Source organism: Salmo salar, chromosome ssa10 (genome assembly GCF_905237065.1).
Source record: "Salmo salar chromosome ssa10, Ssal_v3.1, whole genome shotgun sequence".
In the NCBI taxonomy this organism is placed as follows: domain Eukaryota; kingdom Metazoa; phylum Chordata; class Actinopteri; order Salmoniformes; family Salmonidae; genus Salmo; species Salmo salar.
This window is the reverse complement of record NC_059451.1, coordinates 56,772,543-56,800,124: the sequence shown is the minus strand read 5'-3', so window position 1 is coordinate 56,800,124 and position 27,582 is coordinate 56,772,543. Positions and strand designations below refer to the sequence as shown.

The 27,582-nt window shown below is 41.0% G+C and overlaps 1 protein-coding gene across 2 annotated transcripts in view; it reads right to left on the bottom strand.

Moving 5' to 3' along the window:
* The window catches only part of LOC106560606 (phosphatidylinositol 3,4,5-trisphosphate 5-phosphatase 1), an 85,328-nt gene that overhangs the window by 13,218 nt on the left and 44,528 nt on the right, over window positions 1-27,582 (bottom strand). For both annotated transcript variants that reach the window (XM_045687982.1, XM_045687981.1), the window contains exons 7-16: window positions 10,577-10,654; window positions 10,138-10,215; window positions 7,572-7,695; window positions 7,287-7,390; window positions 7,096-7,198; window positions 5,602-5,798; window positions 3,943-4,060; window positions 3,130-3,226; window positions 1,852-1,990; window positions 755-863 (exon numbers count right to left, since the gene is read on the bottom strand). In XM_045687982.1, the coding sequence (XP_045543938.1) occupies window positions 755-863; window positions 1,852-1,990; window positions 3,130-3,226; window positions 3,943-4,060; window positions 5,602-5,798; window positions 7,096-7,198; window positions 7,287-7,390; window positions 7,572-7,695; window positions 10,138-10,215; window positions 10,577-10,654 (1,147 nt within the window). The remainder of the gene's footprint in view (window positions 1-754; window positions 864-1,851; window positions 1,991-3,129; window positions 3,227-3,942; window positions 4,061-5,601; window positions 5,799-7,095; window positions 7,199-7,286; window positions 7,391-7,571; window positions 7,696-10,137; window positions 10,216-10,576; window positions 10,655-27,582) is intronic.

Sequence of the window (27,582 nt, the reverse complement as noted above, 5' to 3'; positions counted from 1 at the left end):
GAGTTTACATGAAGTGTGTGACTTTCTTTATTGTGATAGTTTATAGTTTATTCGCCGTTAGTCAGCACCTCCACACAAACACATTTTCTGGGTGTTTTTTAATCTAAATTTCAATGAGAATAGCATATGACTTGGACTAGGTAATGGTTTTATTAAAGGTCCAATGCACCTGTTTTTATCTCAATATGAAATATTTCTGGGTAACAATTAAGTACCTTATTGTGATTGTTTTAATAAAAAATTATCAAAACTAAACAAAAAATGGCTTCTTAGCAAATTGCAGTTTCTCAAGCAACAATGGGACTGTCTGGGAGTGGTCTGAGAGAGAGGCCTATTTGGAGGAGCCTAACGGGAGGGATGTGTAACCTGAAAACCAGCTGTTATTGGCAGAGAGGAGGGCAAACTATCTTTGTTATTAGTCTATTAACTTAAACCCCCTGTCTTTTCAAACAGCTCTTACACTAAAAGTGCATTATCATAATTTTCACAATTTCATAACATTTTTTCCCAATCTCATAGTGTAGAAATATATATAAAACATAGGCAAATCTCGTTTTTGACTGCACTGCCCCTTTAAAATGTTGACACTTGATAGTGTAAAATAGTATAATGGCTGTTAAGCCTACAATACCAACATACTGTAGATCTGTACTAACTCTTATCACTGTTGATTTTGTATGGAAATGTATGATTTTGTATGGAAATGTAGGATTTTGTATGGAAATGTATGATTATGCTAGTGGCCATGTCTTACCATAGTGTAGGAACACCTTCTCTTCTCCCTTCTCAATGGTGAGCTGGTCTCTACACAGCAGTTCCTGGTACTGCTGCTGTTTGATCTTGGTCACAATGCTCTCTGCTTCCTGTTAAGGGAACACAATGCAAAGTAGCTGTTCTCTTTTTCCTGCCCGGTGACGTCATCAGTACAGCACTGTCTCTGTTTTGCCTGACTTGTCGCTAACAGATAAATAGGGAATAGGAACTGCATGCTGGCTCTGTGTTCCAAATGGCACCCTATTGCAGTACTTTTGACCAGGGCACGGGTTAAAAGTAGTGCACCAAATAAGGGCGCAAATTAGGATGCTTAAGTCAAAAGTAGTGCACCGGATAAGGGTGCCATTTAGGGTGCACAGGTAAAAAGCAATGCACCAGATAAGGGATCCATTTAGGATAGGACCACTGTTTCATGCACCAGGCGGTCTGTCCTCCACGTTCTGCTAACAAGAGGGCAAGTAACAACTTGCACTCTTGTTTCTTAACACATTCAAGAAGCACGTTGACAGAAATCATTTGTTGGTTACACTGACACTATTACACAAAGCAGGTTTCCATCCAACCTTTTCATGCGAGTAAAGTAAATATATATTCGGTACATGGGAATTTAATCGCAAAACTGTGTTTTTTATGTGCACTATGTCACCACGCATAGCCCTTTATCTGCAACAAGTCAATTGGATGGAACCACATCTATGTTGGGGAAAAATGTGCACAATTATTGTTTTTATGCTGATTTTTAGAATATTTGTAAGAAAATCTGTCACTAATTGGATGGAAACCAAGCTCCTGACATTAATTCCTCTCAATATTATCCCCAGTTTTTGTAATACTGTCATGATCTCAGTAAGAGAAGACTAAGTTGAGAGAGTTGTTGATACTGTAGCAACCTTAACCCAACACAAACTCGTCAAAAGGTTCAGATCTCTTGGAGTAACAGTTAAGGTGTTCGTGTTGACAGCCGCCGGACCCAGGTTTGAGTCCCGGTCAGGCTACCCCCCCTTCGAATTAGCTACAACACAATCTCCCCATCCAATGGTAACTAACTGCTAAACTAAGTATAACTTTATAACTTACTGTGGATGGCAGTTCGATTCGATAATTCAGATCCCCAAACCAGAACAGATGAGTGAATCGATGTGTGATGTCAAAAGGATTCAGTTTCTTATCTCCAAGATTAAGGAAGCGTAGGATGCTGACGTAATTCTGGTTGCGTCTGGCAAGAGAACAAATGTTGAGGAATTAAATGTTTTGTTTCAAGTTGAGATATGGTGTTTTCTTTCTTCACGTTTAGCTATTTTTTTTGTAGTTGCAATATACAGACTCGTATCTTTGTGTTTCTCTATTCATCAAACAGAAACGAACATAAAATAATTCCATTAATTTGTTTTAGCTTTAGATGAATTCCATGACACTTGTGGGGGTTCGTAGAGCGAAACGGAGAACAGCATCTTGTTCGTGAGGGTCTATCCTTTCTACAGTGGGGTCATAATAGTTTGTTACCCAAACGGTTCAGATGCTACAGACAAACATTGGCATATCAGCATTATCGACTTCAGACAAGTCTCGTGGGGCTTTATGGGGTGGTCAAAGAGCAAAACGTAGAACACCATCGTGTTCAAGAGAGTCTCCCCTTTCTATAGAGTGGTCAGATTAGTTCAGATGCTACAGACGTTTTCGTGAGAATACCTATTTTCGGGATGTCTACTGGTTCGACAAACAACGCCGTAGCTCTGCCACTTTCCACCGCAGATGTGGAAGGACGACATCGGAGGATGCAGTGGATTGAGACGCAGCCCATGTAAACAAACAGATATCTCTATTTTTTAACTGACGGATTTAGATTGAAGCACCGATGCTTCAATAGACTCTAGGGGTTTTTAAAGCCTCCTCGGGAAATAGAGCAGACAGACCACAAATAACAAGACATTCTAAACAATACTGGGGCATAAACAAACCAAAGCTCCTAAGAGTTTAGATACATTTTGAGGAGATGTTAAATGTACTGATATTGTGCCAGTGGAATAGTTTTTTATTTTATAAAATCTTTCCATGTATTACTCAATGCAAGACAATTGAGAGGAGTTCTGGTCAGACATATACCACATTAAAATGGTCTGTATTTATTTGTTCATTTTAAATCCCAAATCTCAGTACCTACTGAGATTACGTCTGTGAAATAATACACTTTTTAATTTAACATCATTTAGCTTTCAATGCAATCTGGTTCCCAGGGGGTCAGGAGGTCTGGGAAAACATGGAAATTGTCTACATTTGACACAGCTATTCAGTATGCTTTAGGATTTTTATATTCAGAAAATACTTTTTCAAATATTTTTTGGTCCCGCAGCTCACCTGATCTTCTTCTCACTGCCTGAGGTCAGGTGACTGTTAACGAAGCCAAAGGAAGTACCGTTGAACATAAAGGAAACACCCACTGCTCCCTTATTTCCTGGAAAAACAAAAATAAATGGACGGATGTATCTTTGATCAAAGGGCCCGTTTCCCGGACACAGATAGATAGTTAGTCCTGGACTAAAAAGCAATTTCAAAGAGTATTCTGCATTGAGCAAGCTTTTTAATCCAGGACTAGCTATAATCTATGTCTGGGAAAACAGTGAGTTGATGGGACTGCAGTGAGTTGATGGGACTGCAGTGAGCTGATGGAACTGAAGTGAGTTGATGGAACTGCAGTGAGTTGATGGGACTGCAGTGAGTTGATGGAACTGCAGTGAGTTGATGGAACTGCAGTGAGTTGATGGATCTGCAGTGAGTTGATGGAACTGCAGTGAGTTGATGGGACTGCAGTGAGTTTATGGGACTGCAGTGAGTTGATGGGACTGCAGTGAGTTGATGGGACTGCAGTGAGTTGATGGAACTGCAGTGAGTTGATGGGACTGCAGTGAGTTGATGGGACTGCAGTGAGTTGATGGAACTGCAGTGAGTTGATGGGACTGCAGTGAGTTGATGGAACTGCAGTGAGTTGATGGAATTGCAGTGAGTTGATGGGACTGCAGTGAGTTGATGGAACTGCAGTGAGTTGATGGGACTGCAGTGAGTTGATGGGACTGCAGTGAGCTGATGGGACTGCAGTGAGCTGATGGAACTGCAGTGAGTTGATGGGACTGCAGTGAGTTGATGGGACTGCAGTGAGTTGATGGGACTTACCCAAAGCGTTGGCGATCCCTGTCTTGACGCTGTCTGAGAAGATGTGTGAGATTCTGTTCTCGTGCTCAGGCTTGGCTAGCACAACAATCCGGATGTTCCATAGGGTCTGGGTGGCTATCTGAACAAAATGAAAACACATAATAATGATACCTTGACCATTTATTATGGTCGACTCTATTACCATCTGACAAACTATATTTAAATGGGCCACTGTCATTTGTAATGTAACCCAACCTCAAACCAGTGTAGGAATAAGGAGATACAAGCAACTGTACTTTAACGGTGGGTTTCCTGGACTCAGATTAAGCCTTGTCCTACACTGAAAAGCTTGCTCCATGGAGAATCTCTATTGAAAGTGCTCTTTAGTTCAGGTCCAAGCTTCATATACTGTATGTCTGGGAAACTGGCCCTGAGTGTTGAGACTGAGACACTGGCTCTGAGTGTTGAGACTGAGACACTAGCCCTGAGTGTTGAGACTGAGACACTGGCTCTGAGTGTTGAGACTGAGACACTGGCTCTGAGTGTTGAGACTGAGACACTGGCTCTGAGTGTTGAGACTGAGACACTGGCTCTGAGTGTTGAGACTGAGACACTGGCTCTGAATGTTGAGACTGAGACACTGGCTCTGAGTGTTGAGACTGAGACACTGGCTCTGAGTGTTGAGACTGAGACACTGGCTCTGAGTGTTGAGACTGAGACACTGGCCCTATCTCAAATCCTCTTCCCTCGATTCCTCAAATCCTATCTCTTGCCTCCTCAACCGTACTGGAGGAGAAGATCCAAGGTATATCCTGCCTGTTTGGCCCTGTCCGGGGGTATCATCGGATGGGGCCACAGTGTCTCCTGACCCCTCCTGTCTCAGCCTCCAGTATTTATGCTGCAGTAGTTTATGTGTCGGGGGGCTAGGGTCAGTCTGTTATATCTGGAGTATTTCTCCTGTCTTATCCGGTGTCCTGTGTGAATTTAAGTATGCTCTCTCTAATTATCTCTTTCACTTTCTTTCTTTCTCTCTCTCGGAGGACCTGAGCCCTAGGACCATGCCTCAGGACTACCTGACATGATGACTCCTTGCTGTCCCCAGTCCACCTGGCCGTGCTGCTGCTCCAGTTTCAACTGTTCTGCCTGCGGCTATGGAACCCTGACCTGTTCACCGGATGTGCTACCTGTCCCAGACCTGCTGTTTTCAACTCTCTAGAGACAGCAGCAATGGTAGAGATACTCTCAATGATCGGCTATGAAAAGCCAACTGACATTTACTCTTGAGGTGCTGACCTGTTGCACCCTCTACAACCACTGTGATTATTATTATTTGACCATGCTGGTCATTTATGAACATTTGAACATCTTGGCCATGTTCTGTTATAATCTCCACCCGGCACAACCAGAAGAGGACTGGCCACCCCTCATAGCCTGGTTCCTCTCTAGGTTTCTTCCTAGGTTCTGGCCTTTCTAGGGAGTTTTTCCTAGCCACCGTGCTTCTACACCTGCATTACTTGCTGTTTGGGGTTTTAGGCTGGGTTTCTGTACAGCACTTTGAGATAACAGCTGATGTAAGAAGGGCTATATAAATACATTTGATTTGAAGGTCCCTCCCCTCAGGCCTTCTTCTCCAATTGGTGCAAGGAATCATGAAAATAACTTATTGAGATAGTAACTGACTTGTTTGAAGCTGATGTTGGTGGTTCCTCTCAAGGCACTCTTCAGTGTGTCTATCCACTCCTTCTCCCCCAGGGGATCTTCCTGAGTCCCGATCACATAGATGTCATGAGGAATGTGATCGGCCGTATCGTCCCTGGTCTTGCCCTGACCCTTACACTGGAACCACGATGCTATATTATGGGGGGGACTGGCGTTCCCTTGGGAGAGATAATGATAAATCAGTCAATCAATCAATCAATCAATCAATCAATCAGTCAATCAATCAATCAATCAATCAATCAATCAATCAATCTCTTTTTTATTTCAATTAGGAAATGTGTAGCTAGTTGTTGAGTCATTCAGCAAAACAATTATCCAGTGAGCTAAAAAACAACAATATCGATATTGATCAATGGACGATTCCATCCCAGCGTGGCCCCAAAAATATTTTTGGTATCCGAGATTGTTCTGGCAATTCTCACATAGAAACTTAATTGTGAGGAAGGATGTTTGACATGATTTTTACATTTGTTTCACACAAAAAAAAGACCCTATGATCTGTGAAGCGTAATTGATACGGACAACATCTTAAGAGTCATTATACTCCTTATGGTGTTCTCTATCCCATAGAGCCTAGCGGGGAGAGGATGCCCGTTGTCACAGTTCCAAGACCAGTCCTAAGTGTCCGACTAATCCTACGTCAATGACGTGGGTGAATCTCAAAACTGAACTTGGATCGGCGTTAACTAGCAACGATATCCTTCGGCACCGTTGTCTTACGACAGATATCTCGAACCAGTCATGACGATTCAACAAAACAATAAAACAATCAATAATTTCCAAGTTTCTTTACAGCACATTTCTTAGTTACATGATTGTATAACTAGCAAAGGAGTTTTGAAATTGAGGGTGCAGTAATGAGGAAGTTTGGCAATGAGGACGAAAACTAGCATAGTTCAGCTAGCCAGCTAGTTTAGCCAAGGAAAACCGGGGGAAACGAGCTCGGGCCTAGTGGTTCTGCGCCCATGCAGGAGACATAATGTCGTTTTTATGCCCTGACTTCAGGAGTTGGTGGTGAAAAGTTTGATTTAACAATTCAGAGACTGAAACGAATACATCCGATGATTTATATTTAAGGACAACGAATCGATATAAAGTACAATCCCGAGATCAGCTGTAAAACAAATCTTCAAATGATGTTTGAGTGAACCCTGAAAATAGAAAATGAATGGTGATGTCGCTTCCGGACACAATAGACTCCTCCTCCTTACCATTCTATAGGGTCTTACAGGAAGCATGTAGCTTGAAATGACTAGTTTCATCTTGATTTTTTTTAAAAACGGTTTGTAATACAAATCTAAAAATATATTAAAGATCTTCCTTCCCAAAAACCTTTTCGGGCCACGGTGGTGTGTAATCACTCCAATAGAGTATTTATTAGAAACCAACTATAACACTATGTAAAATGTATTATGTATTCCAGGTAAATGTAGACATTGAAGGCAGCCATTTTACCCATATTCCAGGTGCCAACGAACACAGTGATCATATCTGGCTCAGGCTTGTCTGAGTGTTTGTTCTTCATCTGTTGAAGGAGTTGACAGAACCCCTCTCTTTTCTGGTGACACACAGACAGACGTCAGAGGGACAACATACAGTTAACATGAAAACATAGCTCGACACCAAATAACTTTGGAGGTCTTTACCTTTGTGTCGTCGAAGACAAACTCTTTCCTCAGAGTCTTCTCCTTCTCTGTTTCCACCATGATCACCAGCTTGGCAACCTTCTGGGATTTCACGAGCTGTAAGACTTGACATGACATAGATTAGACCTATATCAACTGGTGTCTTTGATTGTCTCCCAAATGACACCACTAAGTAGAACGCTATATAGGGAATTAGGTGCCATTTGGGACGAAGACTTAGATACAATAAAGAAAGTAAAATTTAAATTAAATTCTCTGGGATTTTATCATGAATAGAGTACTGACTTTTATTGTGAACAAAGTATTTGTCTTCTGGTCCGTCTTTAGATTTCTTGAAGTAGATCTTCCCAGTTTCCACATCCACCTTGAGGAACATCTTGGTTGTGAGACCAAGCAACTCTGATTTGACCTGCAAAGAAGACCACGACCTCACATGTTCACAAAAGGAACCTGTCCTTGTACAATTAAACCGTGCAAAGATAATTTGAAGAGATTCGTTCCAAAACGTTATATCCACAAATGTTTGCACATTTTTGTGTATTTAAAAAAAAATCTGAAATAATTCCTATTGGTAGCTTCATGTGTAAAATATGACTGTTCCGACATGTTTTATTCATATATTTTATGTGTATTAAAATGGGGTTGTTCGTATCCTGTGATATGGTTGTGTCGTCTAGCTATCTTCAGATGAGTGCACTAACTGTAAGTCGCTCTGGATAAGAGAATCTGCTGAAAATACTAAATGTTAATGCTTATGTTAAATGTAAATATTTTACATACAGTTATCATATTACTGTATTGATTAATTTTAATTTTTAAACAAGAAGTTCTAAGTATGATTTAGTTGCTATTGTCAGCCTGCATTACAATGGTTGGCCATCAACTTGATACTCAATGAGAGGGGGAAGAGTTAGCCTGGAGCTAGCCTGGAGCTAGCCTGGAGCTAGCCTGGAACTAGCCTGGAGCTAGCCTGGAACTAGCCTGGAGCTAGCCTGGAACTAGCCTGGAGCTAGCTACGCATGTTATGTAGAGTGTCAATGATATGATTTCCTTAGCTTCACATAGATATTAATGGTGTAACATGGTCGATGCCTTTGTCCATTCAAATACACTCATTGAGTTTACCCCAATGATAACTGAGAGAAATCCCTTTGTTTCAGTCAAGTTTCTTTCTAAATCTTGCTTTTGATATGTCATAAAGTTCTGAAAATGCCTTTTGACTATTGTATATATATATATACTGGTCAAAAAAAATAAAGGGAACACTTAAACAACACAATGTAACTCCAAGTCAATCACACTTCGGTGAAATCAAACTGTCCACTTAGGAAGCAACACTGATTGACAATAAATTTCACATGCTGTTGTGCAAATGGAATAGACGACAGGAGGAAATTATAGGCAATAAGCAAGACACCCCCAATAAAGGAGTGGTTCTGCAGGTAGAGACCACAGACCACTTCTCAGTTCCTATGCTTCCTGGCTGATGTTTTGGTCACTTTTGAATGCTGGCGGTGCTTTCACTCTAGTGGTAGCATGAAACGGAGTCTACAACCCACACAAGTGGCTCAGGTAGTGCAGCTCATCCAGGATGGCACATCAATGCGAGCTGTGGCAAGAAGGTTTGCTGTGTCTGTCAGCGTAGTGTCCAGAGCATGGAGGCGATACCAGGAGACAGGCCAGTACATCAGGAGACGTGGAGGAGGCCGTAGGAGGGCAACAACCCAGCAGCAGGACCGCTACCTCCGCCTTTGTGCAAGGAGGAGCAGGAGGAGCACTGCCAGAGCCCTGCAAAATGACCTCCAGCAGGCCACTTATGTGCATGTGTCTGCTCAAACGGTCAGAAACAGACTCCATGAGGGTAGTATGAGGGCCCGACGTCCACAGGTGGGGGTTGTGCTTACAGCCCAACACCGTGCAGGACGTTTGGCATTTGCCAGAGAACACCAAGATTGGCAAATTCGCCACTGGCGCCCTGCGCTCTTCACAGATGAAAGCAGGTTCACACTGAGCCCGTGACAGACGTGACAGAGTCTGGAGACTCCGTGGAGAATGTTCTGCTGCCTGCAACATCCTCCAGCATGACCGGTTTGGCGGTGGGTCAGTCATGGTGTGGGGTGGCATTTCTTTGGGGGGCCGCACAGCCCTGCATGTGCTCGCCAGAGGTAGCCTGACTGCCATTAGGTACCGAGATGAGATCCTCAGACCCCTTGTGAGACCATATGCTGGTGCGGTTGGCCCTGGGTTCCTCCTAATGCAAGACAATACTAGACCTCATGTGGCTGGAGTGTGTCAGCAGTTCCTGCAAGAGGAAGGCATTGATGCTATGGACTGGCCCGCCCGTTCCCCAGACCTGAATCCAATTGAGCACATCTGGGACATCATGTCTCGCTCCATCCACCAACGCCACGTTGCACCACAGACTGTCCAGGAGTATGCCCCGGTGTTGTAGGGAGGTCATACAGGCACGTGGAGGCCACACACACTACTGAGCCTCAGTTTGACTTGTTTTAAGGACATTACATCAAAGTTGGATCAGCCTGTAGTGTGGTTTTCCACTATAATTTTGAGTGTGACTCCAAATCCAGACCTCCATGGGTTGATAAATTGGATTTCCTTTGATTATTTTTGTGTGATTTTGTTGTCAGCACATTGAAGTATGTAAAGAAAAAAGTATTTAATAAGATTATTTCTTTCATTCAGATCTAGTATGTGTTGTTTAAGTGTTCCCTTTATTTTTTGAGCAGTGTATATATATATATATATATATATATATATAGTATATATATATATATATATATATATATATATATATATATATTTTTTTTTAAATTTTTTAAAGCTCACTTACTTCAAATGTAATAGGTGGTATTAGAGACCTTCTGTGGCCTCCGTCGTACCCAGCCCACTCAAACACGGCTGTTTTGGCCTGAAAAAAAAGGGAACTACAGTATATGAAAAGGAACACTACTTCCTCATGACTCTGTTTTTACCCTGGTCTGGGTAAGTCAAAATGTAACAGGAAAGATGTTGAGCAAGCATCTCAGAGGTCACCTACACCAGGGTTAGTTAGAGATCGATAGATATAGAAAATGAATGAGCTTTGTGCAAAAAATTAAATAACGTTTTTCATTTTAGAATATGATTTTCTTCCCAAATGACACCCTATATATATATATAGTGTGTTACTTTTGGCCAGAGCCCTATGAACCCTATAGTAGTGCACTATATAGGGAATAGGGTGCCATTTGGGACAGGTCCTAGGGTTTAGAATCGTGTTAAAACATTACCTTCTCTTCTATGGAGTAGAGCAGCTTGGTCAGTTGTTCCAGCCTGAAGGACACAGACTGGTCGGAATCTGCTGACACCTAGAAATTAAAACAGAAACATGATGTGAATTAAGACTCTTAAAGAGACAACATAATTCATTTGAAACCAACTATTGGAAACATGATATTCTATTGATAGACAGAGTGTCTATTTCTACAGAACAAACCAAGAAAAGGGCAGAGGTAGGCTACACTACAGTAGAACAGAGCAGAGGTAGACTATACTACAGTAGAATAGATGAGAGGTAGGCTACACTACAGTAGAACCGAGCAGAGGTAGACTATACTACAGTAGAATAGATGAGAGGTAGGCTACACTACAGTAGAACAGAGCAGAGGAAGACTATACTACAGTAGAATAGATGAGCGGTAGACTACACTACAGTAGAATAGATGAGAGGTAGACTACACTACAGTAGAATAGATGAGAGGTAGACTACACAACAGTAGAATAGATGAGAGGTAGACTACAGTACAGTAGAATAGATGAGAGGTAGACTACAGTACAGTAGGATAGATGAGAGGTAGGCTACACTACAGTAGAACAGAGCAGAGGTAGACTACACTACAGTAGAATAGATGAGAGGTAGACTACACTACAGTAGAATTGATGAGAGGTAGACTGCACTACAGTAGAATGGATGAGAGGTAGACTACACTACAGTAGAATAGATGAGAGGTAGACTACACTACAGTAGAATAGATGAGAGGTAGACTACAGTAAAGTAGGATAGATGAGAGGTAGACTACACTACAGTAGAATAGATGAGAGGTAGACTACACTACAGTAGGATAGATGAGAGGTAGGCTACACTACAGTAGATAGAGGAGAGGTAGACTACACTACAGTAGGATAGATGAGAGGTAGACTACAGTACAGTAGAATAGATGAGAGGTAGACTACACTACAGTAGAATAGATGAGAGGTAGACTACACTACAGTAGGATAGATGAGAGGTAGACTACACTACAGTAGAATAGATGAGAGGTAGACTACACTACAGTAGATTAGATGAGAGGTAGACTACAGTACAGTAGGATAGATGAGAGGTAGACTACACTACAGTAGAATAGATGAGAGGTAGACTACACTACAGTAGGATAGATGAGAGGTAGACTACAGTACAGTAGAATAGATGAGAGGTAGACTACACTACAGTAGGATAGATGAGAGGTAGACTACAGTACAGTAGGATAGATGAGAGGTAGACTACAGTACAGTAGAATAGAGAGAGGTAGACTACACTACAGTAGAATAGATGAGAGGTAGACTACACTACAGTAGAATAGATGAGAGGTAGACTACAGTACAGTAGAAAAGGGCAGAGGTAGACTACAGTACAGTAGAATAGATGAGCGGTAGTCTACACTACAGTAGAATAGATGAGAGGTAGACTACAGTACAGTAGGATAGATGAGAGGTAGACTACACTACAGTAGAATAGATGAGAGGTAGACTACAGTACAGTAGGATAGATGAGAGGTAGACTACACTACAGTAGAATAGATGAGAGGTAGACTACACTACAGTAGGATAGATGAGAGGTAGACTACACTACAGTAGAATAGATGAGAGGTAGACTACACTACAGTAGAATAGATGAGAGGTAGACTACACTACAGTAGAATAGATGAGAGGTAGACTACAGTACAGTAAAAAAGGGCAGAGGTAGACTACAGTACAGTAGGATAGATGAGAGGTAGTCTACACTACAGTAGAATAGATGAGAGGTAGACTACAGTACAGTAGGATAGATGAGAGGTAGGCTACACTACAGTATAATAGATGAGAGGTAGACTGCAGTACAGTAGGATAGATGAGAGGTAGACTACACTACAGTAGAATAGATGAGAGGTAGACTACACTACAGTAGCATAGATGAGAGGTAGACTACACTACAGTAGAATAGATGAGAGGTAGACTACAGTACAGTAGGATAGATGAGAGGTAGACTACACTACAGTAGAATAGATGAGAGGTAGACTACACTACAGTAGCATAGATGAGAGGTAGACTACACTACAGTAGATTAGATGAGAGGTAGACTACAGTACAGTAGGATAGATGAGAGGTAGGCTACAGTACAGTAGAAAAGGGCAGAGGTAGACTACAGTACAGTAGGATAGATGAGAGGTAGACTACACTACAGTAGAATAGATGAGATGTAGACTACACTACAGTAGAATAGATGAGAGGTAGACTACAGTACAGTAGAATAGATGATCGGTAGACTACAGTACAGTAGAATAGATGAGATGTAGACTACACTACAGTAGAATAGATGAGAGGTAGACTACAGTACAGTAGAATAGATGAGAGGTAGACTACAGTTCAGTAGGATAGATGAGAGGTAGACTACACTACAGTAGGATAGATGAGAGGTAAACTACAGTACAGTAGGATAGATGAGAGGTAGACTACAGTACAGTAGAATAGATGAGAGGTAGACTACACTACAGTAGAATAGATGAGAGGTAGACTACACTACAGTAGAATAGATGAGAGGTAGACTACACTACAGTAGAATAGATGAGAGGTAGACTACACTACAGTAGGATAGATGAGAGGTAGACTACACTACAGTAGGATAGATGAGAGGTAGGCTACACTACAGTAGAATAGATGAGAGGTAGACTACAGTACAGTAGGATAGATGAGAGGTAGTCTACACTACAGTAGGATAGATGAGAGGTAGTCTACACTACAGTAGAATAGATGAGAGGTAGACTACAGTACAGTAGGATAGATGAGAGGTAGGCTACACTACAGTAGGATAGATGAGAGGTAGACTACACTACAGTAGAATAGATGAGAGGTAGACTACACTACAGTAGCATAGATGAGAGGTAGACTACACTACAGTAGAATAGATGAGAGGTAGACTACACTACAGTAGAATAGATGAGAGGTAGACTACACTACAGTAGGATAGATGAGAGGTAGACTACACTACAGTAGAATAGATGAGAGGTAGACTACACTACAGTAGAATAGATGAGAGGTAGACTACAGTACAGTAGAATAGATGAGAGGTAGACTACACTACAGTAGAATAGATGAGAGGTAGACTACACTACAGTAGAATAGATGAGAGGTAGACTACAGTACAGTAGGATAGATGAGAGGTAGACTACAGTACAGTAGATAAGGGCAGAGTAGACTACACTACAGTAGGATAGATGAGAGGTAGACTACACTACAGTAGAATAGATGAGAGGTAGACTACAGTACAGTAGGATAGATGAGAGGTAGACTACACTACAGTAGAATAGATGAGAGGTAGACTACACTACAGTAGAATAGATGAGAGGTAGACTACACTACAGTAGATTAGATGAGAGGTAGACTACAGTACAGTAGGATAGATGAGAGGTAGGCTACAGTACAGTAGAATAGGGCAGAGGTAGACTACAGTACAGTAGAATAGATGAGAGGTAGACTACACTACAGTAGAATAGATGAGAGGTAGACTACACTACAGTAGGATAGATGAGAGGTAGTCTACACTACAGTAGAATAGATGAGAGGTAGACTACAGTACAGTAGGATAGATGAGAGGTAGGCTACACTACAGTAGGATAGATGAGAGGTAGACTACACTACAGTAGAATAGATGAGAGGTAGACTACACTACAGTAGCATAGATGAGAGGTAGACTACACTACAGTAGAATAGATGAGATGTAGACTACACTACAGTAGAATAGATGAGAGGTAGACTACACTACAGTAGAATAGATGAGAGGTAGACTACACTACAGTAGAATAGATGAGAGGTAGACTACACTACAGTAGGATAGATGAGAGGTAGACTACACTACAGTAGAATAGAGCAGAGGTAGACTACACTACAGTAGGATAGATGAGAGGTAGACTACACTACAGTAGGATAGATGAGAGGTAGACTACACTACAGTAGGATAGATGAGAGGTAGACTACACTACAGTAGAATAGATGAGAGGTAGACTACACTACAGTAGAATAGATGAGAGGTAGACTACAGTACAGTAGAAAAGAGGCAGAGGTAGACTACAGTACAGTAGGATAGATGAGAGGTAGTCTACACTACAGTAGAATAGATGAGAGGTAGACTACACTACAGTAGGATAGATGAGAGGTAGACTACAGTACAGTAGAATAGGGCAGAGGTAGACTACAGTACAGTAGGATAGATGAGAGGTAGACTACACTACAGTAGGATAGATGAGCGGTAGACTACACTACAGTAGAATAGATGAGAGGTAGACTACACTACAGTAGGATAGATGAGAGGTAGACTACACTACAGTAGAATAGATGAGAGGTAGACTACAGTACAGTAGGATAGATGAGAGGTAGACTACACTACAGTAGAATAGATGAGAGGTAGACTACACTACAGTAGGATAGATGAGAGGTAGACTACAGTACAGTAGAATAGATGAGAGGTAGACTACACTACAGTAGAATAGATGAGAGGTAGACTACAGTACAGTAGAATAGATGAGAGGTAGACTACACTACAGTAGAATAGATGAGAGGTAGACTACACTACAGTAGAATAGATGAGAGGTAGACTACACTACAGTAGAATAGATGAGAGGTAGACTACACTACAGTAGGATAGATGAGAGGTAGACTACAGTACAGTAGAATAGGTCAGAGGTAGACTACACTACAGTAGAATAGATGAGAGGTAGTCTACACTACAGTAGAATAGATGAGAGGTAGACTACACTACAGTAGAATAGATGAGAGGTAGACTACACTACAGTAGAATAGATGAGAGGTAGACTACACTACAGTAGAATAGATGAGAGGTAGACTACACTACAGTAGAATAGATGAGAGGTAGACTACACTACAGTAGAATAGATGAGAGGTAGACTACAGTACAGTAGAATAGATGAGAGGTAGACTACACTACAGTAGGATAGATGAGAGGTAGACTACACTACAGTAGAATAGATGAGAGGTAGTCTACACTACAGTAGAATAGATGAGAGGTAGACTACAGTACAGTAGGATAGATGAGAGGTAGACTACACTACAGTAGGATAGATGAGAGGTAGTCTACACTACAGTAGAATAGATGAGAGGTAGACTACAGTACAGTAGGATAGATGAGAGGTAGACTACACTACAGTAGAATAGGGCAGAGGTAGACTACACTACAGTAGAATAGATGAGAGGTAGACTACACTACAGTAGAATAGATGAGAGGTAGACTACAGTACAGTAGGATAGATGAGAGGTAGACTACACTACAGTAGAATAGATGAGAGGTAGACTACAGTACAGTAGAATAGATGAGAGGTAGACTACACTACAGTAGAATAGATGAGAGGTAGACTACACTACAGTAGAATAGATGAGCGGTAGACTACACTACAGTAGAATAGATGAGAGGTAGACTACACTACAGTAGAATAGATGAGAGGTAGACTACACTACAGTAGAATAGATGAGAGGTAGACTACACTACAGTAGGATAGATGAGAGGTAGGCTACACTACAGTAGGATATATGAGAGGTAGACTACACTACAGTAGAATAGATGAGAGGTAGACTACAGTACAGTAGAATAGATGAGAGGTAGACTACACTACAGTAGAATAGATGAGAGGTAGACTACACTACAGTAGGATAGATGAGAGGTAGGCTACACTACAGTAGGATATATGAGAGGTAGACTACACTACAGTAGGATAGATGAGAGGTAGACTACACTACAGTAGAATATATGAGAGGTAGACTACACTACAGTAGGATAGATGAGAGGTAGTCTACACTACAGTAGAATAGATGAGAGGTAGACTACAGTACAGTAGAATAGATGAGAGGTAGACTACACCACAGTAGAATAGATGAGAGGTAGACTACACTACAGTAGGATAGACGAGAGGTAGGCTACACTACAGTAGCATAGATGAGAGGTAGACTACACTACAGTAGAATAGATGAGAGGTAGACTACACTACAGTAGAATAGATGAGAGGTAGACTACAGTACAGTAGAATAGATGAGAGGTAGACTACACTACAGTAGAATAGATGAGAGGTAGACTACACTACAGTAGAATAGATGAGAGGTAGACTACAGTACAGTAGAATAGATGAGAGGTAGACTACACTACAGTAGGATAGATGAGAGGTAGACTACACTACAGTAGAACAGAGCAAAGGTAGACTACACTACAGTAGCATAGATGAGAGTTAGACTACACTACAGTAGGATAGATGAGAGGTAGACTACAGTACAGTAGGATAGATGAGAGGTAGTCTACACTACAGTAGAATAGATGAGAGGTAGACTACAGTACAGTAGGATAGATGAGAGGTAGGCTACAGTACAGTAGAAAAGGGCAGAGGTAGACTACAGTACAGTAGGATAGATGAGAGGTAGACTACACTACAGTAGAATAGATGAGAGGTAGACTACAGTACAGTAGGATAGATGAGAGGTAGGCTACAGTACAGTAGATAAGGGCAGACGTAGACTACAGTACAGTAGGATTGATGAGAGGTAGACTGCACTACAGTAGAATAGATGAGAGGTAGACTACAGTACAGTAGAATAGATGAGCGGTAGACTACACTACAGTAGAATAGATGAGAGGTAGACTACACTACAGTAGAATAGATGAGAGGTAGACTACACTACAGTAGAATAGATGAGAGGTAGACTACAGTAAAGTAGGATAGATGAGAGGTAGACTACACTACGGTAGGACTGAGCAGAGGTAGACTACACTACTGTAGGATAGATGAGAGGTAGACTACACTACTGTAGGATAGATGAGAGGTAGACTACACTACAGTAGTATAGATGAGAGGTAGACTACAGTACAGTAGGCTAGATGAGAGGTAGTCTACACTACAGTAGAATAGATGAGAGGTAGACTCCAGTACAGTAGGATAGATGAGAGGTAGACTACAGTACAGTAGAAAAGCGCAATAGGTAGTCTACACTACAGTAGATTAGATGAGAGGTAGACTACAGTACAGTAGGATAGATGAGAGGTAGGCTACAGTACAGTAGAAAAGGGCAGAGGTAGACGACAGTACAGTAGGATAGATGAGAGGTAGACTACACAAAAGTAGAATAGATGAGATGTAGACTACACTACAGTAGGATAGATGAGAGGTAGACTACAGTACAGTAGAATAGATGAGCGGTAGACTACAGTACAGTAGAATAGATGAGAGGTAGACTACACTACAGTAGAATAGATGAGAGGTAGACTACACTACAGTAGAATAGATGAGAGGTAGACTACAGTTCAGTAGGATAGATGAGAGGTAGACTACACTACAGTAGGATAGATGAGAGGTAGACTACACTACAGTAGGATAGATGAGAGGTAGACTACAGTACAGTAGAATAGATGAGAGGTAGACTACACTACAGTAGAATAGATGAGAGGTAGACTACACTACAGTAGAATAGATGAGAGGTAGACTACACTACAGTAGAATAGATGAGAGGTAGACTACACTACAGTAGAATAGATGAGAGGTAGACTACACTACAGTAGAATAGATGAGAGGTAGACTACACTACAGTAGAATAGATGAGAGGTAGACTACACTACAGTAGAATAGATGAGAGGTAGACTACAGTACAGTAGAATAGATGAGAGGTAGACTACAGTACAGTAGACAAGGGCAGAGGTAGACTACACTACAGTAGAATAGATGAGAGGTAGTCTACACTACAGTAGAATAGATGAGAGGTAGACTACAGTACAGTAGGATAGATGAGAGGTAGGCTACAGTACAGTAAAAAAGGGCAGAGGTAGACTACAGTACAGTAGGATAGATGAGAGGTAGTCTACACTACAGTAGAATAGATGAGAGGTAGACTACACTACAGTAGGATAGATGAGAGGTAGACTACACTACAGTAGGATAGATGAGAGGTAGACTACACTACAGTAGAATAGATGAGAGGTAGACTACACTACAGTAGAATAGATGAGAGGTAGACTACACTACAGTAGGATAGATGAGAGGTAGACTACACTACAGTAGGATAGAGCAGAGGTAGACTACACTACTGTAGGATAGATGAGAGGTAGACTACACTACAGTAGGATAGATGAGAGGTAGACTACACTACAGTAGTATAGATGAGAGGTAGACTACAGTACAGTAGGATAGATGAGAGGTAGTCTACACTACAGTAGAATAGATGAGAGGTAGACTACAGTACAGTAGGATAGATGAGAGGTAGACTACACTACAGTAGAATAGGATGAGAGGTAGTCTACACTACAGTAGAATAGATGAGAGGTAGACTACAGTACAGTAGGATAGATGAGAGGTAGACTACAGTACAGTAGAAAAGATGGCAGAGGTAGACTACAGTACAGTAGGATAGATGAGAGGTAGACTACACTACAGTAGAATAGATGAGAGGTAGACTACACTACAGTAGAATAGATGAGAGGTAGACTACAGTACAGTAGAATAGATGAGAGGTAGACTACAGTACAGTAGAATAGATGAGCGGTAGACTACACTACAGTAGAATAGGGAGAGGTAGACTACACTACAGTAGAATAGATGAGAGGTAGACTACAGTACAGTAGGATAGATGAGAGGTAGACTACACTACAGTAGGATAGATGAGAGGTAGACTACAGTACAGTAGGATAGATGAGAGGTAGGCTACAGTACAGTAGGATAGATGAGAGGTAGACTACACTACAGTAGAATAGATGAGAGGTAGACTACACTACAGTAGAATAGATGAGAGGTAGACTACACTACAGTAGAATAGATGAGAGGTAGACTACAGTACAGTAGGATAGATGAGAGGTAGGCTACACTACAGTAGGATAGATGAGAGGTAGACTACACTACAGTAGGATAGATGAGAGGTAGACTACAGTACAGTAGAATAGATGAGAGGTAGACTACACTACAGTAGGATAGATGAGAGGTAGTCTACACTACAGTAGAATAGATGAGAGGTAGACTACACTACAGTAGAATAGATGAGAGGTAGACTACACTACAGTAGAATAGATGAGAGGTAGACTACACTACAGTAGGATAGTCGAGAGGTAGACTACACTACAGTAGCATAGATGAGAGGTAGACTACACTACAGTAGAATAGATGAGAGGTAGACTACACTATAGTAGAATAGATGAGAGGTAGACTACAGTACAGTAGAATAGATGAGAGGTAGACTACACTACAGTAGAATAGATGAGAGGTAGACTACACTACAGTAGAATAGATGAGAGGTAGACTACAGTACAGTAGAATAGATGAGAGGTAGACTACACTACAGTAGGATAGATGAGAGGTAGTCTACACTACAGTAGAACAGAGCAGAGGTAGACTACACTACAGTAGAATAGATGAGAGGTAGACTACAGTACAGTAGGATAGATGAGAGGTAGACTACAGTACAGTAGGATAGATGAGAGGTAGACTACACTACAGTAGAATAGATGAGAGGTAGACTACACTACAGTAGAATAGATGAGAGGTAGACTACAGTACAGTAGAAAAGGGCAGAGGTAGACTACACTACAGTAGGATAGATGAGAGGTAGACTACACTACAGTAGAATAGATGAGAGGTAGACTACAGTACAGTAGGATAGATGAGAGGTAGACTACACTACAGTAGATAAGGGCAGACGTAGACTACAGTACAGTAGGATAGATGAGAGGTAGACTGCACTACAGTAGAATAGATGAGAGGTAGCCTACAGTACAGTAGATTAGATGAGCGGTAGACTACAGTCCAGTAGAATAGATGAGAGGTAGACTACACTACAGTAGAATAGATGAGATGTAGACTACACTACAGTAGAATAGATGAGAGGTAGACTACAGTACAGTAGGATAGATGAAAGGTAGGCTACAGTACAGTAGGATATATGAGAGGTAGACTACACTACAGTAGAATAGATGAGAGGTAGACTACAGTACAGTAGAATAGATGAGAGTTAGACTACACTACAGTAGAATAGATGAGAGGTAGACTACAGTACAGTAGGATAGATGAGAGGTAGGCTACAGTACAGTAGGATATATGAGAGGTAGACTACACTACAGTAGGATAGATGAGAGGTAGACTACAGTACAGTAGAATATATGAGAGGTAGACTACACTACAGTAGGATAGATGAGAGGTAGTCTACACTACAGTAGAATAGATGAGAGGTAGACTACAGTACAGTAGAATAGATGAGAGGTAGACTACACCACAGTAGAATAGATGAGAGGTAGACTACACTACAGTAGGATAGTCGAGAGGTAGGCTACACTACAGTAGCATAGATGAGAGGTAGACTACACTACAGTAGAATAGATGAGAGGTAGACTACACTACAGTAGAATAGATGAGAGGTAGACTACAGTACAGTAGAATAAATGAGAGGTAGACTACAGTACAGTAGAATAGATGAGAGGTAGACTACACTACAGTAGAATAGATGAGAGGTAGACTACGGTACAGTAGAATAGATGAGAGGTAGACTACACTACAGTAGGATAGATGAGAGGTAGACTACACTACAGTAGAACAGAGCAAAGGTAGACTACACTACAGTAGCATAGATGAGAGTTAGACTACACTACAGTAGGATAGATGAGAGGTAGACTACAGTACAGTAGGATAGATGAGAGGTAGTCTACACTACAGTAGAATAGATGAGAGGTAGACTACAGTACAGTAGAATAGATGAGAGGTAGGCTACAGTACAGTAGAAAAGGGCAGAGGTAGACTACAGTACAGTAGGATTGATGAGAGGTAGACTACACTACAGTAGAATAGATGAGAGGTAGACTACAGTACAGTAGGATAGATGAGAGGTAGGCTACAGTACAGTAGATAAGGGCAGACGTAGACTACAGTACAGTAGGATTGATGAGAGGTAGACTGCACTACAGTAGAATAGATGAGAGGTAGACTACAGTACAGTAGAATAGATGATCGGTAGACTACAGTACAGTATAATAGATGAGAGGTAGACTACACTACAGTAGAATAGATGAGATGTAGACTACACTACAGTAGAATAGATGAGAGGTAGACTACAGTAAAGTAGGATAGATGAGAGGTAGACTACACTACAGTAGGACAGAGCAGAAGTAGACTACACTATTGTAGGATAGATGAGAGGTAGACTACACTACTGTAGGATAGATGAGAGGTAGACTACACTACAGTAGTATAGATGAGAGGTAGACTACATTACAGTAGGCTAGATGAGAGGTAGTCTACACTACAGTAGAATAGATGAGAGGTAGACTCCAGTACAGTAGGATAGATGAGAGGTAGGCTATAGTACAGTAGAAAAGTGCAATAGGTAGTCTACACTACAGTAGATTAGATGAGAGGTAGACTACAGTACAGTAGGATAGATGAGAGGTAGGCTACAGTACAGTAGAAAAGTGCAGAGGTAGACGACAGTACAGTAGGATAGATGAGAGGTAGACTACACAAAAGTAGAATAGATGAGATGTAGACTACACTACAGTAGGATAGATGAGAGGTAGACTACAGTACAGTAGAATAGATGATCGGTAGACTACAGTACAGTAGAATAGATGAGATGTAGACTACACTACAGTAGAATAGATGAGAGGTAGACTACAGTACAGTAGAATAGATGAGAGGTAGACTACAGTTCAGTAGGATAGATGAGAGGTAGACTACACTACAGTAGGATAGATGAGAGGTAGACTACACTACAGTAGGATAGATGAGAGGTAGACTACAGTACAGTAGAATAGATGAGAGGTAGACTACACTACAGTAGAATAGATGAGAGGTAGACTACACTACAGTAGAATAGATGAGAGGTAGACTACACTACAGTAGAATAGATGAGAGGTAGACTACAGTACAGTAGAATAGATGAGAGGTAGACTACACTACAGTAGAATAGATGAGAGGTAGACTACACTACAGTAGAATAGATGAGAGGTAGACTACACTACAGTAGAATAGATGAGAGGTAGACTACAGTACAGTAGAATAGATGAGAGGTAGACTACAGTACAGTAGACAAGGGCAGAGGTAGACTACACTACAGTAGAATAGATGAGAGGTAGTCTACACTACAGTAGAATAGATGAGAGGTAGACTACAGTACAGTAGGATAGATGAGAGGTAGGCTACAGTACAGTAAAAAAGGGCAGAGGTAGACTACAGTACAGTAGGTTAGATGAGAGGTAGTCTACACTACAGTAGAATAGATGAGAGGTAGACTACACTACAGTAGGATAGATGAGAGGTAGACTACACTACAGTAGGATGGATGAGAGGTAGACTACACTACAGTAGAATAGATGAGAGGTAGACTACACTACAGTAGAATAGATGAGAGGTAGACTACACTACAGTAGGATAGATGAGAGGTAGTCTACACTACAGTAGGACAGAGCAGAGGTAGACTACACTACTGTAGGATAGATGAGAGGTAGACTACACTACAGTAGGATAGATGAGAGGTAGACTACACTACAGTAGTATAGATGAGAGGTAGACTACATTACAGTAGGCTAGATGAGAGGTAGTCTACACTACAGTAGAATAGATGAGAGGTAGACTCCAGTACAGTAGGATAGATGAGAGGTAGGATATAGTACAGTAGAAAAGCGCAATAGGTAGTCTACACTACAGTAGATTAGATGAGAGGTAGACTACAGTACAGTAGGATAGATGAGAGGTAGGCTACAGTACAGTAGAAAAGGGCAGAGGTAGACGACAGTACAGTAGGATAGATGAGAGGTAGACTACACTAAAGTAGAATAGATGAGATGTAGACTACACTACAGTAGGATAGATGAGAGGTAGACTACAGTACAGTAGAATAGATGATCGGTAGACTACAGTACAGTAGAATAGATGAGATGTAGACTACACTACAGTAGAATAGATGAGAGGTAGACTACAGTACAGTAGAATAGATGAGAGGTAGACTACAGTTCAGTAGGATAGATGAGAGGTAGACTACAGTACAGTAGGATAGATGAGAGGTAGACTACAGTACAGTAGGATAGATGAGAGGTAGACTACAGTACAGTAGAATAGATGAGAGGTAGACTACACTACAGTAGAATAGATGAGAGGTAGACTACACTACAGTAGAATAGGGCAGAGGTAGACTACACTACAGTAGAATAGATGAGAGGTAGACTACACTACAGTAGGATAGATGAGAGGTAGACTACAGTACAGTAGAATAGATGAGATGTAGACTACACTACAGTAGAATAGATGAGAGGTAGACTACAGTACAGTAGAATAGATGAGAGGTAGACTACAGTACAGTACGATAGATGAGAGATAGACTACACTACAGTAGAATAGATGAGAGGTAGACTACAGTACAGTAGGTTATATGAGAGGTAGACTACAGTACAGTAGAATAGATGAGAGGTAGACTACAGTACAGTAGAATAGATGAGAGGTAGTCTACACTACAGTAGAATAGATGATCGGTAGACTACAGTACAGTAGAATAGGGCAGAGGTAGACTACACTACAGTAGAATAGATGAGAGGTAGACTACACTACAGTAGAATAGATGAGAGGTAGACTACACTACAGTAGAATAGATGAGAGGTAGACTACACTACAGTAGGATAGATGAGAGGTAGACTACAGTACAGTAGGATATATGAGAGGTAGACTACACTACAGTAGAATAGATGAGAGGTAGACTACAGTACAGTAGGATAGATGAGAGGTAGGCTACAGTACAGTAGATAAGGGCAGAGGTAGACTACAGTACAGTAGGATAGATGAGAGGTAGACTGCACTACAGTAGAATAGATGAGAGGTAGACTACAGTACAGTAGAATAGATGAGCGGTAGACTACAGTACAGTAGAATAGATGAGAGGTAGACTACACTACAGTAGAATAGATGAGATGTAGACTACACTACAGTAGAATAGATGAGAGGTAGACTACAGTAAAGTAGGATAGATGAGAGGTAGACTACACTACAGTAGAATAGATGAGAGGTAGACTACACTACAGTAGAATAGATGAGAGGTAGACTACAGTACAGTAGAATAGATGAGCGGTAGACTACAGTACAGTAGAATAGATGAGAGGTAGACTACACTACAGTAGAATAGATGAGATGTAGACTACACTACAGTAGAATAGATGAGATGTTGACTACACTACAGTAGAATAGATGAGAGGTAGACTACAGTACAGTAGAATAGATGAGAGGTAGACTACAGTACAGTAGAATAGATGAGAGGTAGACTACAGTACAGTAGAATAGAGGCAGAGGTAGACTACACTACAGTAGAATAGATGAAAGGTAGACTACAGTACAGTAGAATAGATGAGAGGTAGACTACACTACAGTAGAATAGATGAGAGGTAGACTACAGTACAGTAGGATAGATGAAAGGTAGACTACAGTACAGTAGGATATATGAGAGGTAGACTACACTACAGTAGAATAGATGAGAGGTAGACTACACTATAGTAGAATAGATGAGAGGTAGACTACAGTACAGTAGAATAAATGAGAGGTAGACTACAGTACAGTAGAATAGATGAGAGGTAGACTACACTACAGTAGAATAGATGAGAGGTAGACTACGCTACAGTAGAATAGATGAGAGGTAGACTACACTACAGTAGGATAGATGAGAGGTAGACTACACTACAGTAGAACAGAGCAGAGGTAGACTACACTACAGTAGGATAGATGAGAGTTAGACTACACTACAGTAGGATAGATGAGAGGTAGACTACAGTACAGTAGGATAGATGAGAGGTAGTCTACACTACAGTAGAATAGATGAGAGGTAGACTACAGTACAGTAGAATAGATGAGAGGTAGGCTACAGTACAGTAGAAAAGGGCAGAGGTAGACTACAGTACAGTAGGATAGATGAGAGGTAGACTACACTACAGTAGAATAGATGAGAGGTAGACTACAGTACAGTAGGATAGATGAGAGGTAGGCTACAGTACAGTAGATAAGGGCAGACGTAGACTACAGTACAGTAGGATTGATGAGAGGTAGACTGCACTACAGTAGAATAGATGATCGGTAGACTACAGTACAGTAGAATAGATGAGAGGTAGACTACACTACAGTAGAATAGATGAGATGTAGACTACACTACAGTAGAATAGATGAGAGGTAGACTACAGTAAAGTAGAATAGATGAGAGGTAGACTACACTACAGTAGAATAGATGAGATGTAGACTACACTACAGTAGAATAGATGAGAGGTAGACTACAGTACAGTAGAATAGATGATCGGTAGACTACAGTACAGTAGAATAGATGAGAGGTAGACTACACTACAGTAGAATAGATGAGATGTAGACTACACTACAGTAGAATAGATGAGATGTTGACTACACTACAGTAGAATAGATGAGAGGTAGACTACAGTACAGTAGAATAGATGAGAGGTAGACTACAGTACAGTAGAATAGATGATCGGTAGACTACAGTACAGTAGAAAAGGGCAGAGGTAGACTACACTACAGTAGAATAGATGAGAGGTAGACTACACTACAGTAGAATAGATGAGAGGTAGACTACACTACAGTAGAATAGATGAGAGGTAGACTACAGTACAGTAGGATAGATGAGAGGTAGACTACACTACAGTAGGATAGATGAGAGGTAGACTACACTACAGTAGAATAGATGAGAGGTAGACTACAGTACAGTAGAATAGATGAGAGTTAGACTACACTACAGTAGAATAGATGAGAGGTAGACTACAGTACAGTAGGATAGATGAGAGGTAGACTACAGTACAGTAGGATATATGAGAGGTAGACTACACTGCAGTAGGATAGATGAGAGGTAGACTACACTACAGTAGAATATATGAGAGGTAGACTACACTACAGTAGGATAGATGAGAGGTAGTCTACACTACAGTAGAATAGATGAGAGGTAGACTACAGTACAGTAGAATAGATGAGAGGTAGACTACACTACAGTAGAATAGATGAGAGGTAGACTACACTACAGTAGGATAGTCGAGAGGTAGGCTACACTGCAGTAGCATAGATGAGAGGTAGACTACACTACAGTAGAATAGATGAGAGGTAGACTACACTATAGTAGAATAGATGAGAGGTAGACTACAGTACAGTAGAATAAATGAGAGGTAGACTACAGTACAGTAGAATAGATGAGAGGTAGACTACACTACAGTAGAATAGATGACAGGTAGACTACAGTACAGTAGAATAGATGAGAGGTAGACTACACTACAGTAGGATAGATGAGAGGTAGACTACACTACAGTAGAACAGAGCAGAGGTAGACTACACTACAGTAGGATAGATGAGAGTTAGACTACACTACAGTAGGATAGATGAGAGGTAGACTACACTACAGTAGGATAGATGAGAGGTAGACTACACTACAGTAGAATAGATGAGAGGTAGACTACAGTACAGTAGAATAGATGAGAGGTAGGCTACAGTACAGTAGAAAAGGGCAGAGGTAGACTACAGTACAGTAGGATAGATGAGAGGTAGACTACACTACAGTAGAATAGATGAGAGGTAGACTACACTACAGTAGAATAGATGAGAGGTAGACTACAGTACAGTAGGATAGATGAAAGGTAGACTACAGTACAGTAGGATATATGAGAGGTAGACTACACTACAGTAGAATAGATGAGAGGTAGACTACACTATAGTAGAATAGATGAGAGGTAGACTACACTACAGTAGAATAGATGAGAGGTAGACTACAGTACAGTAGAATAGATGAGAGGTAGACTACACTACAGTAGAATAGATGAGAGGTAGACTACGGTACAGTAGAATAGATGAGAGGTAGACTACACTACAGTAGGATAGATGAGAGGTAGACTACACTACAGTAGAACAGAGCAGAGGTAGACTACACTACAGTAGGATAGATGAGAGTTAGACTACACTACAGTAGGATAGATGAGAGGTAGACTACAGTACAGTAGGATAGATGAGAGGTAGTCTAC